This window comes from Astyanax mexicanus, chromosome 11 (genome assembly GCF_023375975.1).
Source record: "Astyanax mexicanus isolate ESR-SI-001 chromosome 11, AstMex3_surface, whole genome shotgun sequence".
NCBI classification, from domain to species: Eukaryota; Metazoa; Chordata; class Actinopteri; order Characiformes; family Acestrorhamphidae; genus Astyanax; species Astyanax mexicanus.
The window spans coordinates 17,465,599-17,485,652 of record NC_064418.1 but is presented as its reverse complement, the minus strand read 5'-3'; the positions used below and the strand labels follow the sequence as shown (position 1 = coordinate 17,485,652).

General features: G+C 38.1%; 1 protein-coding gene across 1 annotated transcript in view; it reads left to right on the top strand.

Annotated features, from left to right (window-relative positions):
* Positions 1-5,111, top strand: part of esyt3 (extended synaptotagmin-like protein 3) — a 47,881-nt gene extending 42,770 nt beyond the window's left edge. Inside the window, exons 21-23 of the mRNA XM_049485304.1 lie at positions 393-498; positions 3,226-3,275; positions 4,605-5,111. Of these exons, the coding sequence (XP_049341261.1) occupies positions 393-498; positions 3,226-3,275; positions 4,605-4,659 (211 nt within the window). The 3' untranslated portion in view covers positions 4,660-5,111. The remainder of the gene's footprint in view (positions 1-392; positions 499-3,225; positions 3,276-4,604) is intronic.
* Positions 5,112-20,054: the final 14,943 nt, after the last annotated feature.

The window sequence follows — 20,054 nt, the reverse complement described above, 5'->3', positions numbered from 1 at the left end:
CTCTGTATGTCCTGTACATATGCAGTATTGACAATAAAACTACTTGACTTGACTTGACTTGACTTACATTAAGTGTGCGGGCACTATGCTGAGAGTGTAGAGAACCAGAGTGTTTGTTGTGCTGTATCACAGAGACCTATCTCCTTTCTTGTATTTATTTTATTTTTGTAATTAATTCCATAAATGTGCTTTGGTGCCGCATTAGCTCATGTACGAACTAGTAAATAAGCAATAATGCCAGAACATGTCCGAGTGTCCAGACCAGACCTGTAATCATTTATATATCTGCCTGACACATAACTGCTTGCTATGTTTTGTAGATTGTTTTTTTTTGTCAGATATTGAACTGTAGCAAGTCAGCCTTCTTATTAATACTCTTTTTTTTTACACAGGTTTGAGTTTTCTGTGCCGTTGGAGGATGCCAAGTGCAGGATGCTGGATGTTTCTGTGAAGAACAATCGAATGTTCACCACCAGAGAACGAAAAGAGATCGGGATGGTGAGAAGAATTTATTGTGATTTTTATTTACAATTATATGTCCATAATTGTGTCTAATTGACCCTGGCATGTACACCAACATGTCAAAACCAAGCTGATTGGTTGGTGAGCTGATCCTGGAGATACAGGTAGAGCATGTTTAAAAGGTTCATAACTGGAGTTCAAAATGATAAAACAATGATGTCTGCGGTACTGAAACATTTGATATAGTTCTGTGTTGAGGACATAAGTACATATTTCTATAAAAAGCTGATCAGACATTTATAAACTCTGATTTTGCTCAGTTGCTTCATATGAACCCGTTTATGTTGGACTCAATGCAAGTGCGTTTTCTCCTCTATAGAGATTCCCTGGCCTGCATTGCTAGTTTTCGTGTGCGTTTAGTTCTGGTGTGTTCTCGTGATGAAACGAGCAGCCAGGTGAGTCGGCGATTTCCCACAGTGAGAAAGCGTGTAATTTGTGACCTTGTGTCGCTGATCAGTCATGTAGTGTGAACGTCTCAACAACTGAAGGACTCACGATTACAGCACAACCAGTCATGTAGTGTGAACAGCACAATGACTGGAGACTAGAGGTTAGATCGGGCCCAAAAAATACGACCCTGTAAGAAAGCGGCATATGCCGTCAACCACCAGCAGAGGGCCTGGACACTGCGGTGGAGGAGCTGGTGGATCTGGGGCAAAAAACTCCAAGTCCCAGAATCCCCAGCGGTAATTAGTTCAAATCAGGCTCAGCTGTGAACACAGCTTAAAAACCCCAGCCAAACCTCAGTTCACCGTCACACCTTTGTAGAGGGGTGACCGGTAACAGTGGGTACAAAAGAAAAAGATTAGAAAGAAAAGAACTCTTAAAAGAAGCCACAAAAAAGGAGAGATCCTAAAAGAAACAAAGGCTCACAAAAAAAAGAGATCTTAAAAGAAGCCACAAAAAAAAGAAAAGATCTTAAAAGAAATAAAGGCTCACAAAAAAAAAATATATATATATATATATTGAAAGAAGCCACAAAAAAAAGATCTCAAAAGAAACAAAGTCTCACAAAAAATAAAGAGAGAGATCTTAAAAGAAGCCGCAAAAGAGAGAGAAAAGATCTCAGTTTATTTTTGAAGTTTTTATTTTCAAGAAGTCTTTCCTAAGTTTCTTAAAGTTTGAGTTAATTTCCTTTGTTTGAGCCATGCCATGTGGCAGCAGATCCTTTGTTTGATTTTCCCGCCCTTTTTCTTCACTGCCACATTTAAGGCCCTCATCCAAAGCCACTGCACACACTCTAAGTAGTGCAGTGGTAGCACACCCGTCTGCAGTTACAAAGGTTGGGAGTTCAAACCCCGGTTCAAGCACACCATCAAACCAACTGCACACACATACAGACACATCAGTTATATCAAATATAATATTACCAATAAATAATAAGACTAATAAATAAGCAAATAAAAAATAAATAAAATAAGTAAATAAAAATAACTCTGCATTTGAGTCCACCTCCCCCACTAAACCGTAACAGACCCGACCCGGCCCAAGCCTGTGCACATTCTGCCCGAGCCCGACCCAACCCGACCTATAAACTGTCATTATGAGCCCGACCCGATCCGCCCCACAAACTGTCTGTTTTCAGGCTGTTTGATTAAGGGAAATCTGTCAAGAATGATGTTAATTAACACTGAAACACTGAAGGAGCGCAGACCTATTATTTAATAAAAATGTATAAGAACAGCTGCACACAGCGCTGCAAGTCAAACGCGGACAAGTGGAGGAGCTCACGTGCGGCCAGAGCTGCGTGATGCAACTTTGGTGGAACTTTCTTTAAACAGTTTAACTTGTAACTTAAAATAGTTTAGAAATTTTCATTATAATTTAATTTAATTTTGTTGTTACTTTTTCTCCTCCAATTCGGTTAGTTTTAATTCATTTTCAGAGTGGGTAATAAAAACTATTTTTTATTAGTTTTTACACATCATATCAGATAGCTTAGAAATAAGATCTGAGAAACAAACTCAAAAACTCAATAGACTCTACAGGTTTCACAAAGTTTTACCAAAATGATCAACTATGAGAGAGAGAGAGAGAGAGATTGAGAGAGAGAGATTTATCACTTCATCCTCCCGCTTGAGATGTTCTGGTATATGAGTTACTCACAGGTTCTCACAGCAGCTTCTCCGATGGATTTATAGCCGTGTTTATAGAACATTTTACCTAACTTTTATATCATTATATTTGACCTAACTCTGATATAAAAGTGAAGTTAAGTAAAATTAAAGCTAAGTTCAGTAAATATTGTCAAATATAAAAGACATGTTAGAGTCTTGGGGCCCTATCGTACACCCTGCGCAACTTATGCCAATCTCAGACTACATCAATATATTATACTTAACTTCACTTATATATCATTATGTTTGACCATGATTGAGGCACGATGCCAGTGCAAGCAGAATTTTATTGACTGATGGAAAAATACCAGATAAAATGAGTAATGAAAAAAATACCATATTTAATGATATGTGTTGGTCTGTGCATCTGTATGAAGATTAATGTTTTCAAAGTTTTTGAGCACTCAGCTCACCTTAAGAATTGAGCTGTCATAGTGTGGTAAAACATGAACAGGAGCTTCACTGACAATTCTTTTTTTGAATATCACCTAATAAAAAATAAAAATAACAGATTAGTCTATTACTAATCATTATCAGTTGTAGCCCTACTTAAAATTCACCTCTGTCCTCTGTTTTGTGTCTTCAGGTGCTGATTGATCTGTCTAAGACAGATATTGTGAAAGGTTCCATTGAATGGTGAGATACTCTGTGTATGACCAGCATTTACAGTCATATGAAAAAGTTTGGGCACCCCTATTAATCTTAATCATTTTTAGTTCTAAATATTTGGGTGTTTGCAACAGCCGTTTCAGTTTGATATATCTAATAACTGATGGAAACAGTAATATTTCAGGACTGAAATGAGGTTTATTGTACTAACAGAAAATGTGCAATATGCATTAAACCAAAATTTGACCGGTGCAAAAGTATGGGCACCCTTATCATTTTTTTTTATTTGAATACTCCTTACTACTTTTTACTGACTTACTGAAGCACAACATTGGTTTGGTAACCTCATTGAGCTTTGAACTTCATAGCCAGGTGTATCCAATCATGAGACAAGGTATTTAAGGTGGCCAATTGCAAGTTGTTCTCCTATTAGAATCTCCTCTGAAGAGTGGCATCATGGGCTCATCAAAACAACTCTCAAATGATCTAAAAACAAAGATTGTTCAACATAGTGCAACATAGAGCAAAAGCACACCTCAGGCGACTCTGTTTGTGGCATGCTTGCAGAAATGGCTTCTTTCGCATCACTCTCCCATACAGCTTCTCCTTGTGTAAAGTGCGCTGTATTGTTGACCGATGCACAGTGACACCATCTGCAGCAAGATGATGCTGCAGCTCTTTGGGGGTGGTCTGTGGATTGTCCTTGACTGTTCTCACCATTCTTCTTCTCTGCCTTTCTGATATTTTTCTTGGCCTGCCACTTCTGGGCTTAAAAAGAACTGTCCCTGTGGTCTTCCATTTCCTTACTATGTTCCTCACAGTGGAAACTGACAGGTTAAATCTCTGAGACAACTTTTTGTATCCTTCCCCTGAACAACTATGTTGAACAATCTTTGTTTTTAGATAATTTGAGAGTTGTTTTGATTAGCCCAACTTGCAATTGGCCACCTTAAATAATTTTTCTCATGATTGGATACACCTGGCTATGAAGTTCCAAGCTCAATGATGTTACCAAACCAATTTAGTGCTTCAGTAAGTCAGTAAAAAGTAGTTAGGAGTATTCAAATCAATAAAATGATAAGGGTGCCCATACTTTTGCATCGATCAAATTTTGGTTTAATGCATATTGCACATTTTCTGTTAGTACAATAAACCTCATTTCAATCCTGAAATATTACTGTTTCCATCAGTTATTAGATATATCAATCTGAAATGGCTGTTGCAAACACCCAAATATTTAGAACTAAAAATGATTAAGATTAATAGGGGGCCCAAACTTTTTCATATGACTGTATCAACTGAGAAGAGAAGTAAATTTAATAATCTGAATTATATTTTTCTCTCTTTTCTATCCAGGTATGAACTCTCTCTCCCTGGACTAAAGAAAAATGAAGATCAACCTTCCACATGATCAGACTGTTACAGATTTCTCCATATTCTACAGCTGTGTTTACAAATTCAGTGCACAACTACTTTTTCCTGATTGTATAGATTTAATATTTTTACTTTATTTATTGTAGGGATGGAGGTTTATTTAGTTATTTGTCATTTTGCACTCTCTTCTCAAAAAAAAAAACTAGACTAGTGTTTTAGACTAAAAACACTGTATAATATTGTTACTGTCCAACAAAAGCATGTATCTTTAAAAGGGTGATGAGAAGTCAAAAGTGCTTGTATGTAAAATATGAGTTTATTAATATATTTAAAGCATTTCTATTTACCTGTTTATACAGAATTATTGGAAAGCAGAGATATTTATATCTTTCATAAACTTTCCACATTATGGGCAAATGGCACTCTGTGAGAATTTTATGGTAAGGATTTTTATGTATGTAATGTTAATTAAAGTTGAATCTGAATGTGTGTGTGTGTGTGTGTGTGTATGAATCTATATAAATAATCATTTTTTTCAATAATTAAGGCTCAGATATAAAGTTTAGTGAAAGTTAATAAAAAATATTTGGAAGGAATTTGTTGCTGTTTTTAAAAGGTACTATATTGTATTATACCACAATATAATAGTACTAAAAAATTTTGTTTGGTTCAAACCAAAATAGTAGATGTGAAAAAGGCCGAAACCCCCAGTTTAGTCCAAACAGTAGAGGTGGGTCTCAGTCCGAATCTACCTACCAGGAGACCACAGTGTGTGTCAGAGTGCAGCAGATCATTTTCTTTAGCCTGATGCTTTTTCCCACCGCCGACCGGCTTTTCCCCCACCCCACTTGATTACATCACTTTCTCAGTGCACGAATTATGTTCTGAATAGGTACATGTAGATTTTCCCGAAGTCATTTTTTTAATAAATAAACAATATATCTGAAACCTGTACCTCTACATTCTCGCCTAAAAATAACTTAAAACTTAAAAATAACTTACATTTTTTTTTAGCAGTTCTGTTTTTATAGATTTGTGCAGACAGCTGCCCCGGCTAGTGAATTGGGACACGGCCGGGAAAAAACGCCTTTAAAAAGAGATAGAGCACCCGAGAACTGACGGAAACAAAAGAGACGGGGAGGAATATTCATAAAATCTGACCAGAGAGGCATTATATATATATATATATATATATATATATATATATATATATATTAATTAGAATACAGGATATAGCACTGAATCCGGACCTTGGACTGACAACATTTTCTCCATCTAGACCGTACTGAATTCTAATTAAATTCCCGGACCGGAGGCCCCGATTTAAACCTTTAGTTGCTTACACAAGATAGCTAACTTTAACTAGCTGGTGTAAACAGAACTGTAAGCTCTTCAACAGGCAATATGGGTTGAAGAACAGTTTCATGTGCAGCATGCATATACAACTCAGAGATACCTATAGTATTTCACAACGAATAAGAAAAAGTGGATTTTAGCAGAAGAAGATATTTGAACTTACTGAGCCTTTGCCACAGAAGTGTCAGTATGGAGTTTAATGCAAAAATACAGAAGCAGGCAGAATGTTTTTAAGATGACTAAACCTAACTCCTACATAGTGCACTGCAACATTGTTAGGATTGTAAGGATGCTAAATTGAGATTGTATATAATTTATGTTACAAATTGTAATGCAATTTTGTAAAGACATAATGTTTTTTATTTTATTTATATATTTATAAATTTCTTTCTCTTTAAGGAGAAGAGTCATATTCCCCTGCTCCTTATAGGTTTTATAATGGCCTCAGAACATATGGTTTGATACTCTGCCCAGAATTCTCAAATAATGAAAATCAGCCTCATATGAATGTTTAAATCTTTAATCACAATTGTAAATTTCTAACTAGAAACAAAGAACAATAGCTGCCAGAGAAAGCCATTTTAATGCTATATTTTAAACATTAAATATTTTATACATTGATATGGCAGCAAACAAGGATTTTCACAAAGACAAGGTAAATTAAACTAAATTACTAATTACAAAACACAATTACTAAGTAATCTAAAGTAATTAAACAATTACTTCTAAGACAATCAGTACATTTAAGCTGTATATGACCTAACTGGTTATTTATCAGAATGTGTGGGTTTGCATATGTTTTCTCAGGTATGAGAGCAAAGAAATTAATTAAATTGTGCAGAGTTTGAATGCTGAATGTGTTGTAGACTGCATCCTAGGTAGATTTTTCACATGCAACTGACATACTTCTGATATACTAAGTGGCCCTCTGTAACCTATTATTTATTGCACACTTCCAACAAGGGGGCAAAAAAGAAAAGAACAGCTTAATTTACTTATAAATTGTTTGAAGAAATAATGAAGCACACAATTATCACGCTTCTTTGTAAGTGGCTGACAAGGGTAACCTATGCAGACTTTGTTGATACAATGGTCTGCTTCTGCATTGTGCCTGATGGTCCCAAAAGTTGTTGGCAAGCTCTCAGCATCTCACGAACGGAGGGGTCATCATTATTCACCAGACGAACTTCTAAGCTTGTGGACTGTGGGTGTTGTTTATCACTGAATGACTTCACAGTGTTCACTATGATGTCTGCACAGATGTGTCGTGGAAAATTATAAAGGCCAGAGCTAATAGCAGGAATTGCAACTGATTGCAGATTGTTATACTGAGCAAGTGTTAAGATTTTCCATATAACACTCTCCAGGAAAGGCTTGGCTGCAGAAACGTCTTTCGCTGAGGGATTTTTGGGCACAGAGGGGCCAACCGCATGTATGATCATTTTACAAGGAAGATTTCCAGCTGAAGTCATAATAGCATCTCCTGTATGAACACGTCCGTTTGTCTGTATATAGTGGTCACACATTTGTTGGATTTCAGGACCCCCAGCCCGACTCAGAGCTAAAGCAAGACCTCCTCCATGTTGTAACTGCTCATTGGCCGTATTGACCACAGCATCAACTTTATGAGTAGTAAGGGCATCTTTCCACACTGATATCTTCATGCCTCCAGATAGCTGTTTAGTGTACCAAATTTTCGGTGCATGGTGTTGTTTCACAGGCGTCTGTGTCTGTCAGAGCAACAAAATAAAACAATAAAACATGAGACAATGCTAGATTTCACCAAACTTCAGGCCATAACACTTCAAACACAACAAAAATAAACAACACCAAAATGCAATACTATTTTTTTTGCCTCAATCCATTCACACCTGGAACTTCAAAATACAAAAAATAATACAAGGCTGTGGATGCTACATTAAAAAATCTTCCACAATTCTTGAAATGTGAAAAATTACCTCAGATTTTAATTGAATTCATACAGTGGTGTGAAAAAGTGTTTGCCCCCTTCCTGATTTTTTGCATGTTTGTCACACTTGTTTCAGAACATTAAACCATTTTAAATATTAGTCAAAGACAAAACAGGTAAATACAAAATGCAATTTTTAAATGAAGGTGTTTGTTATTAAGGGAGAAAAAAAATGTGTGAAAAAGTGATTGCCCCCTAAAACTAATAGCTGGTTGTTCCACCCTTAGCAGCAACAACTGCAACCAGGCGTTTGCAATAACTTGCAATGAGTCTTTTACAGCGTTGTGGAGGAATTTTGGCTTCACTCATCTTTGCAGAATTGTTGTAATTCAGCCACATTGGAGGGTTTTCGAGCATGAACAGCCTTTTTAAGGTCATGCCACAGCATCTTAATCGGATTTAGAGTGACTTTGACTAAGCCACTCTAAAGTCTTCATTTTGTTTTTCCACAGCCATTCAGAGGTGGACTTGCTGGTGTGTTTTGGATCATCGGTCCACAGAATGTTTTCCCAGAAGTCTTGGGGATCATCAAGATGTGTTCTGGAAAAATTTAAACGAGCTTTAATGTTCTTTTTGCTCAGCAGTGGTTTTCGTCTAGGAACTCTGCCATGTAGGCCATTTTTGCCCAGTCTAATGGTGGAGGCATGAACACTGACCTTAACTGAGGCAGGTGAGGCCTGCAGTTCTTTGGATGTTGTTGTGGGGTCTTTTGTGACCTCTTGGATGAATCGTCGCTAGGCTCTTGCTGTAATTTTAGGAGGCCGGCCACTCCTGGGAAGGTTCACCACTGTTCCATGTCTTTGCCATTTGTGGACAATGGCTCACACTGTGGTTTGCTGGATTCCCAAAGCTTTGGAAATGGCTTTATAACCTTTCCAGACTGATAGATCTCAACTACCTTCTTTCTAAATTGTTCGGCATGATGTGTAGCTTTTAAGGATCTTTTGGTGGACTTCACTTTGTCAGGCAGGTCCTATTTAAGTCATGTCTTGATTGAGAACAGGAGTCAGAAACCACAGTGACGGTATGTTTTAACAAGTGGGCAATCACTTTTTCACACAGGGCCATGTAAGTTTGGATTTTTTTCTTCCTTAATAATAAACACCTTCATTTAAAATATAATTTTGTATTTACCTGTGTTGTCTTTGACTAATATTTAAATTGGTTTGATGTTCCGAAACATTTAAGTGTGAAAAACATGCAGGAAATCAGGAAGGGGGCAAACACTTTTTCTCACCACTGTATGAGTGTATGTGTTTTTACAATGGTTATTCACAAGATTACCAATATTATTAGGCAATATAATGTAAATGTAGGCAATATTAATGATAATAGACCTTTTTTAAATAATGATGGTGGTATTTATGTATTTTTTTAAATCAATTTACTTATTTCTTTTAACATTTGGTGCCATTGTTGTGCAACTTTTAATAAAAATTAGTATAGTGTTTTGTCAAGATTTTAATTTCTTCTTACTTATTTGCAACTGTTTTTTTTAACATTAATATTGAGAAGTTATTTTGGATAAATAAAGAGAAAAAAACTGAAATGGGGGGCAGTTCTTTCATGCACATACTTTTAGGTATACATGTACACACATACAGAGATACTTATAACACTTATTAACACTCACGATTAATCACAAAATTCTGTTGTCATTCTTTTTCATTACCTTTGTCCACACAGTGTACAGTACTGTGCAAAAGTTGGGACACACCTTGAATTCAGTGTTTTTTTTTTATCATTTTAAATTGTTCTTCATTGTAGGTTAATACTAAAATCATCCAAACTATGAATAAAAACATGGAATTATTTAGTAAAAAAAGAAGTGTTAAACAAACGAGAATATGTTTTTAGAATATTTTAGATTCTTCAAAGTACCTCTTGCTAATAAGTTTGCACATCTTCGCATTTTCTCATCTTTATATTTTTAAAATGTTGAATAAGAACATATAAGAACAAATATTTGACTTGTACTTTATAAGTTACATTTAAGTTACAAATGTTTTTTTTTGTAAAGGCTAGTAAATGTTTATTTTTTTTTTAACTTACTGTTTGCTCTTGAATTTCTCCCTTTTTGAAGAAGAAAGTCACATTCCCCTGATTAGAATGTGTAGATGTGGCTGATGAGACGCTCTGGCTTTGTATTGCCCCACTTTGTGTGGCTGATGGTCCCAGAAATTGCTGGCAAGCTCTCAGCATCTCCCGAACGGAGGGGTCATCATTATTCACCAGACGAACTTCTAAGCTTGTGGACTGTGGGTGTTGTTTATCACTGAATGACTTCACAGTGTTCACTATGATGTCTGCGCAGATGTGTCGTGGAAAATTATAAAGGCCAGAGCTAATAGCAGGAATTGCAACTGATTGCAGATTGTTATACTGAGCAAGTGTTAAGATTTTCCATATAACACTCTCCAGGAAAGGCTTGGCATTAGAAACGTCTTTCGCTGAGGGATTGTAGGGCACAGAGGGGCCAACCGCATGTATGATCATTTTACAAGGGAGCTTTCCAGCTGTAGTGACAATAGCATCTCCTGTATGAACACGTTTGTTTGTCTGTATAAAGTGGTCACACATTTGTTGGATTTCAGGACCCCCAGCCAGACTCAGAGCTAGAGCAAGTCCTCCTCCATGATTTAACTGCTCATTGGCTGAATTGACCACAGCATCCACTTTATGAGTAGTGAGGTCATCTTTCCACACTGATATCTTCATGTTTCCAGAAAGCTGTTTAGTGTACCTAATATCGGTGCATGGTGTTGTTTCACAGGCTTCTGTGTCTGTCAGAGCAACAAAATAAAACAATAAAACATGAGACACTGCTGTACTGAGATTTTTGCTAGTATTAACCCATGCCCTAGATGGAAGAAGAGATGGAGAGGGGGGGGGGGACTCAGTGGACATTTGGGCTGGAGTTCGGGGCAGCTTAGCTAGGACGCGAAAAGCTGAAGCACAAACAGACACTCGTGAGCAGCTAAAAGGTCCTTTGCGTGGGTTCTCATATATCCATGGTATGCTTGAGAAGTCCAGCATCTGAGGATTTGTACAGTGTGATCGGGTAAACTGTGGTGAGATGCGGTGGATGCAACGCCGATTCTGAAAGAGTGAGCTGAAAAAAAAGAAGGGTTAAAACCACTGAGTGAAAGAATCCTTAAGGAGATGGTAAAATCAATGGCGAGTAACAGGTGATCCGGATTCAATGACGAAAAGAGGGTCGTCCGGAGAAGCTTGATGAGTGTAACGGTGACTGAGGTACATGATGATAGGCTCATAAGGGCTGAGAGGAGAAGTGAGTTTGAAGAGATAGATAAGGGCAGAAATGCTGAGCTGGTCGGTTTTGATGCATTTGATTCTGAACGTGAGTGTTGTTTCGTCTAAGATAGATAAATCCGAAAGACAGGGGTGAAGAGCAGGATTGTGAGAGGTAGTGGAAGTTGTAAATTCTGAGCAGCAGGGAAAACCAAAGAAAGCGAGGAGAAACATGGATTCTAGCATAGCAGAGATAGAGGGAGAGGCGTAGCCGTGGCGGAGCATGAGAAGGCAGTAATGCAATACGTGAGACGTGATGAGGAGGCGCTGATTGGGCGTACGCGGCTCTCGTCTGCTGATTCCTCTGATGACTAGGGATATTTGGTGGTGCTTGGAAAATGGGTGAGAAGATCCCAATAGCAGAATAAGAAAAAAATTTATGGCGGATAGGTAGACTTTTAGAGTGGAGGACCGGATTGAAAAGTGAATGCTAGAGAAGATGAGAAAGGAGGACAGAGTGTGGAGATCTAAAAAGGGAAAGGGTAAGCAATGGATATGGTGGAAACGTTTAAAGCACTGCCAACCTGTCCAGTAGGTGGACAAGGTGCTTGGAGCTACGGAGTCGATGATAAGATCCTTAGAAGTGGTGGTAAAGTGGGAAGATGGTATCTGAATAAGAGTCTGAGTGGGCTGACAGTCCATGTGTGGTGCCTAGGTCCTGAATTTCAGCAGGTGGAAACGAGAGAGAATGTCAGCAGACCCCAGAGCATGGCAGCGATCACGACGGGGTATAACTCCCGTAAGGCAGTGGAGTCACCGTCTGCAGCCGACTGTTCGAAAAGCTCCTGAGCCCAGGGAAAGGAGAACCAACCGGTGCCACAAAAGCCTTCAAATCCGATGGAAGAGGGCGGCATCAGCGAAAAGAAAGTCAGAGTGATCAGAAACTTCAGGAAGACGAAAGAGATATGCCATTCCAGTGGGAGAGTAGGAGAAGCCAGAAGCGCAGCTTGGAAAGGCTAGCTTGGTCCAGGGTGACTGTTTGGTAGAGAGGGGTGGCGGAAGATGAAAGCATGAGAAGATGAGAAATGAATGACCTGCCCTGGGGAATAATACCCCAAAAGGGAGATACATATTTGTCTGGAGCTGCGCTGGTGTTCGAGAAATTAAGACAGGGCGCCCTTAATGTGGTCCAGCTTGTCTTGCGAAAGGGAAGCTTGAAGAGAAACGGAATCCAGGATTATGACGTAGCAGGGCAGATGGTCTTCTTGGGAGAGAGAGGAATACTCAGATGGCTAAGTTGTGCCAAACACAGGTGGAGAAGAAGTGAGGGTTTAAATAGGGCGAGTGGGTGGAGTAAAGGGCATGGATTAATCTAACAAAATTTTATTATATACATAACTCCACTTATAACACTTCAGGCCATAACACTCAACACAAATAAACAACACCAAATTCAAATGAATTTGTTTTTTCACCTCAAACCCTTCACACCTGATATTCAGGGCACAAACAAAATAACACTAGAACCAGAAATGCCTCTATAAATTCTGACAGTGTTTTAGGGCCATACCAAAAGTTAACTTTGAGAATAAAGGCGTAATATTATAAGAATAAAAATTGAATATAACGAGATTAAAGTTGTAATATTACCAGAATAAAGTTGTAGCATTTTAAGAAAAATTTAGTTCAAACTGTGTGGGCTGCAGTTTAAGAGCGGAGCACTGAGGGAGGGAAGGGAGCATTTTCCATTATCTGTTACAGGGTGTCAGGGATGACCAGGCAGGAAAACGAGGAATATAGAAATAAAGCAAAAACACAGGGAACAGCCTAACTGACGTAAAACGTGCAATCACTGACAAGAATGACAGGAAACGCTAAGGTGTATATACACACAGAGGAAAACAGAAATGGAAGACACCTGGGGAAACAGGTAACGAGGGGGCGGAGCTACAGATAAAAGTCACGTGGGAGATGTGGGTCCCTAAATTAGGATATTAGGGATCAATATATGTTATATTACTCATATATTAGTATATTTGGCCATATATGAACGAGTTTATTGAGTTCAGTTAAAACTCTGTCTGCTCTTCCTCAGTAAGGCCCAGTCTGCACTGGGTACGGCTGTGAGGGGGAGACAGATAAGAAATATGCTGAGTCATACCAGGTGTCTCAAGAGGCCCAAGCTCCCACGGGAAAGCTGGGCAGGAGAAGGAAAAGTGGAGCTAAAAGCCCCCACCTTTGTTCACCCAAATACTGTATAAAAGTGTGTGTATTCCTCTGTGTTTTCGGAAGACTGAAGCTTTCTGACCCTATCTGGCTGACTTCAAGAACAATAAAAGATCAACTTAGAACTTCGGAAAGACTCGTCTTCTCCTTTCTTTAAACTTGAGGCACTCGTCTGTTTTTATCTTCTTTCTTTTGAACTTAGAACTTTTGTAGTGATGCATGACTAGATAAGTTTTAGAGCTCATTTAAGCTAGCCAGGTTAGAGCTCATTTAAGCTAGCCCAGGCTTCCCTTTTAGGGAGGCCTAGAAGAGTCGAAGAGTCGTGAAATAACGCACGACATTTTGGCGCCCAACGATAAAGAGCCCATTAGCTGAGATACATCAGTGACGATTAGAGACAAACAGCTGTGACATCCTGTGGCGAAGAACAGACAATCCACTTCAGTGCTGAAGGAAAGGTGAGCATTAAAACCTTTTTCAGTTTAAATACTAGAAGTGGAAATATTGTATTTTCTTGGTCACAAAGATGTCATTGCCTTAGAGGTTAAAAGAAAATTAAAACTTTTATAAAAGATAATATAACAACTAACTGTATAATAAGCAGACAAGGGCTGGGATTTAAAGAAAGATATATACATATTTAGAAATATGTGTATAACATTATAAATTGAAAACAAATTGACCAAATTTAATAAAAATGCCTGATGGGCATCTTAGTGTCTAGACGCCTAAATTCAAGTAAATTATAATAAAATAATTGTATGTTAAATGTCTGTCTACTGTATGTTGTATGTTTCATCTCCCGGGCGTTAAAGACGGGACACGTCATAAGGTGCGATCTCGAAAGCACGACGTTAGACTTGATAACAGAATATGAGAAAAAGAGAAAACAGAGAAATATAATAAGAGCGACGCCAGAGACAGAAGCGTGCGCCAAGAGATATAATAAGAGCGACGCCAGAGAGAGAGCGTGCGCTAAAAAAGGCCTAAAAGAGTAAGAGAAAAAGGGGAAAAGACTTGGACACCTGTCTGTCTAACAGAGGGAAGAAACCAAGTCCGTCTCTCTGTTCCATGAGCGTAAGTTGAAACACTCTATCCTTGACTGTTTACAGCGGAGATTGGTTTTCACTCGTAGAAAAACGCTTAGTGCAGAACGCCACTGTAACTGACGGAGAGACGAGGGAATCTATCCTAATCATAGACTGTATATAAAGATGGACGCCGTGTCGCCGTTCCCATTCATTCAATGAAAATGAAGCCAAAATCTTCCTCCATTTTGGCGATTCAGAGACCAGAGTCTGCGCAGTACAGACCAGAGGAGGGAGAAAGGCTGTGGAGAGACCGCCTACTCATTTAAATAACCCCGCCCCCGAGGGCTGCCTCGCGGTCACAGACTGCAGAGCGGGGCGGAGCGGAGCTGACGGTCTGTTATTGGTCCCGCCCATAAGCAGCCCTTTTACCATAACCACACCTTTTTTGAATAGAGCCGAATAACGTTTTAAAAACCGAATTCTGTGGGGATATAAAAATTTGACAATATAAGCAGAGGTTACACTAGCTGTTGCATTTAAATAATGGAGGTAGAATTACAGTATATTAGAAGAAAACGTGATTGAAAGTTGTCTGTTTTGCCATTGAAACCTATGGGGATGGGTGGAGTTACACAGCTTTCTGCAGCCGAACAGCAGGGGGCGCCCGACCTGTGGTGGCTTCACTTTTAAGAGACGATGCTCTGTCCAGCTATATACAGTCTATGATCCTAATCGGCTAGTGGGGTATATGTTTTGTGTTGTCTGTTTACAGTCTGTCTTTAATAATGTCTGAGATCTCCATATTTGTTAAAATATTAAAATGATGGCTGTGCAATGTAGAGGTACCTATGATTATTTTGTGTAAATTCTTATTGTCACATGTATGAGTGTGTCAGTGTTGAAAGGGTTTGTGATGATTGATTCCCAGGAGAGAGGTGATTGCATGTATGTAAATGTTATTAGAAATGGTTGAATTTGATATATGTACATTATTGCTGTGCAATATTGCTGCATTGAATGAACTACACTAATTAGCACAGACGTGTGCTGAGAAGAGTTGTTAACGTAAAGCTTAACAGGAAGTTTTGATAGAGTGTTGAGTGTTGACAGAGAGAGAGAGAGAGATAAATAAATAACAGAGATCTCTAGAGACCTGGGAAAGGTAAATGTTATGTGTTTGTTTGTCACTGTCTTTGTTTAAAAGCATATGCTGTGGTTACCATCTTGAATGTTTTTAGTATATACAGAGCTCTTAATATATGTAAATTTATAAGCACAAAGCAAGAAAATACACAAGAATTAAATAGATATATGACACAAGAGAAAAAGCGCTAAAACATAAATGTTTGTTTGTTTGTTTGTCTGTAAACTATATGTTTGTTTATAAACCATCATGAGCTTCTTTGAGCCCGAGCTGTACAGCTAATATAACGGGACAAAAACAGTTATTATAAGTATAAAATATTATTGATTCCATAGACCCCAATACACTGTATTTAATGGTAATATAACTTTTATGAGCTCCTGAGCCGAGTCATAACGGTTGAGGAGACATAGACTGAGATATTCCCGATAATGAGCCTTTTGGAGAGACAGAGATGTTTGCGGTTAAACGCTGATCAACGAAGAGTGTTGAAAAATAAGCCCTGATCTACCTCTAAAGGGACAGAACAGTGAGTGTCACTGATAATTATACTAGTGAAGTGTTCATTATTACTTATCAATAAAAATGTGTTAAAAATGGATGCTAATAATTATGGAAACATGCTTTTGAGCTTCAAATTTATATTGTTAGGGTGATTATATAAGAATTATGACTATACTGAGATTGAATATGATTTAATGTTTCAGCCCTTGCTCAATATGTTTTACAAGTGAAAGTGTTATTTTCCTTGAAAAGTCGTTAGGAACTTCAGTAAGATACAATTAACAGTACGTAAATTAATAACGAATGTTTATATTAGTCTATGTTTGCAAACAAAGCCATTACTGCCTAATAATATGTGCGTCTCTTAGTCTATTCATTTTTACAGGTATTCAGTTAACCTCAGTTTGCAGAGAGAAGAGACCGGGGGCGAGAGAGGGGCACACAGGCCCTCACACACACACACACTCTCACATACTCTCTTGCAAACACACACTGAAAAACACTCTTACACACTGCGCACCTACACGCAGGCGGACAATACCTTTAACAATCACACCTATAGTTATATACGTTAGTAAACACCTATAACATGAAAGAGACCATGGCAAATTTTTAAATAACTATATGATTACAGAAGACCCAGAGTTTGTCACACAAGCTGCTGTCATTACTCTCTCAACAGCCATTCCTAATGATCTACAAGGTGCAACAGGCACGCAGACTACACCTAATGTTTCTGCTATTATTTTTAGGGAAAATAAAACTACTAAGTATTATGAGACAAATACAGCTGACCATATATTCTCAACACATGACTGCTCCATTACTATATTCAGAATCTTGATCAGTCAAGCTGGGAAGGTATATTTTGTGAAGCATATACCGGCATTGATTGCTCACCAGCAGGTGTATGTGTAGATATTCCAACATCAGTTTATCAAATAATTGAGAAAGCTGGAACAGACAACCCAGATACTTACTGAAACTGTGTCTGGAGTTGTTGTGTGATGTGACATGAATGTTATTGTGATTAAATTAAAAGGGATCTCAATGTGATAATGCAAGTCAAATTATCCTGCTTCTTTCACACATGGAAAGACTTTAATCAAATCCTTTCAATATGGAAAACCTTCTAAAAAGAGTACCATACATATTGTGACCTTTGCTGGTACTATTCCTCATCTGTCACGTTGATGAGGTTATGATAAATTACAAAATCCTTATTTTTTCATTCTGAAACTCACACCATGAGACATGGTGTCACACCATATGACAGATCACATCACACAACAATCTGAATGCAAAAATCTGTATTGTCTGCATTCAGCAAACAAATGAACTTGGTTTGGCAAATGACTGAAACCATTTTCGGTTACAGTAGAATCACAAAATTGTTGAATAACATGTGAATCATGCTCAACATAGAGTACATTAGCTACTCCACTTACTGTATTCATTACACTTTAGATACAGGAATTCTATTTTTTTTTTCCTTTTTAGTAAATCATTGCATTTTTTTTTTTTGTTGAATGAATATTATTGACATGAAAATAAGCCAAACGATGGTGGATCTGAAAGCTGTTGATGTATAATTATAAACAGTGGGCTGGTAAATATTGTGACACATTTTGGTTTCTATTTAAAACACGAACTGAAGACTCATGTGTTTATGATATATGACTCTACTATTGGACTATTTTGTGCTGAAACTGAATGTTCAGGTGTACTATAGTGAACTGCAACTGTGTTAGATGAGCGAATGCTATACAAGTATTAAATTTGTGAATAATATGCTATAAACATGAGTTAAAAGGACAACTGCCCATTTAAAAATAATAACATTTATAATAGTTAATTAATTAATAAAAATGTGATATGGCATGGCACCATATAACATTCATTTTGGGACAAAATGTTTTTGTTAGGGGTGGATTATCAATACATGATTGATAAATAAATTACTTAATTTGTTTATTTGTATTACAGATCTAACTTTGTGAAATGTGATTGGGACAGTCACTTCATATACGCTTTTTCTGGTTTTGATTGTAAATTATAAGAATTTAAATGTTAACCCCCATTAATGCTCTGTAAGTTCATATAAAACAGCACTTTGTACACAATCTCATCAAAGTTTTTACATATTCTTCTGTAATTCATCTATATATATTTGACACGCCCATGTACAAAACTCACAGGCTGCTCAATTTCTTTGTTTTTCCTAGTTATTTTCTGGTCAATAGAACGCTATTTTAATGACATTTGGTATGATTCTTTCGTATTTTATTTTATTTTGATGTTTGTTTTGTTGTGCCTTGTGTTAAAAATTTTGGTTAAGCAAAATATTTCTGGTCTTACTGTCCAATGCGCTGTGACTTGTCATTTTATGTCCTACGACCCTTTCCCTGGAGACTACGGGTCAGGGTGAAGTGCTAGTAACCTCTCCCTTGACCTGCACCGTGCCTTTCTACGTGGCGTAAAGTCACAAAAGGCGGAAGACATCTTCGGCACCTTTAACTGGACCTGTGTTTTTACTCTTGTGTTTTGCCCTTGCATTACTTCTCTAACTCTATGGATTATCTACTCATGCACCCTTTTATTCCTTTTTGTCCCAATGCTCCATTTTAATTGGTTGTGTGTTTTCTTAAATTTTTTTTTCAAGAGTGCCTTTCACTGTTTGGTGAAATGTTTGACGTTGGATATGTATATTGTGCGAAAGGGGGGACAGGCTTATTTTGGATCACTTGTCTACTTTGACAGGCTTAATTGGCACTTCATTGCCTAGGCTTATTTCTGGGTTATACTTTTTCTCTGCTCGCATTCCCAACATCCTCTGAAGAGGCGTGAAGAGGAGCCTCTTGACTGTGCATTGTCTTGGTAACGCTACACAATCCCATAGGGGACCTATGAGGTAGTTTTTCCACGAAGCCACCAAATGACGTTGGTACTCCCTCATCAGTAAAGCGCCTTTGGTTCTAGGGGGGGTTGGCCATCCTTGACTTTGTTCCGGGGTGGTTTGCCTAACCCTTGGTTCTTGGGGTGTGCTGCTGCATGCGGGGTCACGTTGGGTCGCTTTGCCTGGTGCAATGTTTGACGTGCCGCTCTATGCTCGATTAGTCGCCAGTTTCCAACTGTGACTTGGGACTTAAAACTATTTACAAGCACGGAACTTACACATAATAAAATAATTGAAACATAAACTTAGAAATCTATAATCTTTATGTTCTGAATGACAGCTTAAGATACTTAACCATACCATCATTGATCCGTGGGGCCCTAAATTAGGATATTAGGGATCAATATATGTTATATTACTCATATATTAGTACATTTGGCCATATATGAACGAGTTTATTGAGTTCAGTTAAAACTCTGTCTGCTCTTCCTCAGTAAGGCCCAGTCTGCACTGGGTACGGCTGTGAGGGGGAGACAGATAAGAAATATGCTGAGTCATACCAGGTGTCTCAAGAGGCCCAAGCTCCCACGGGAAAGCTGGGCAGGAGAAGGAAAAGTGGAGCTAAAAGCCCCCACCTTTGTTCACCCAAATACTGTATAAAAGTGTGTGTATTCCTCTGTGTTTTCGGAAGACTGAAGCTTTCTGACCCTATCTGGCTGACTTCAAGAACAATAAAAGATCAACTTAGAACTTCGGAAAGACTCGTCTTCTCCTTTCTTTAAACTTGAGGCACTCGTCTGTTTTTATCTTCTTTCTTTTGAACTTAAAACTTTTATATCGATGCATGACTAGGTAAAGGTTAGAGCTCATTTAAGCTAGCCCAGGCTTCCCTTTTTGGGAGGCCTAGAAGAGTCGTGAAAAACGCACGACAGAGAACACAGGTGAGAACACTCAGACACAGGCAAAACACAGATCATGTGCATGAACACAAACACAGGAACACGAGCACAGACAGGAAACACAGGACAAGTACATGACACAGGGCTGATCACCA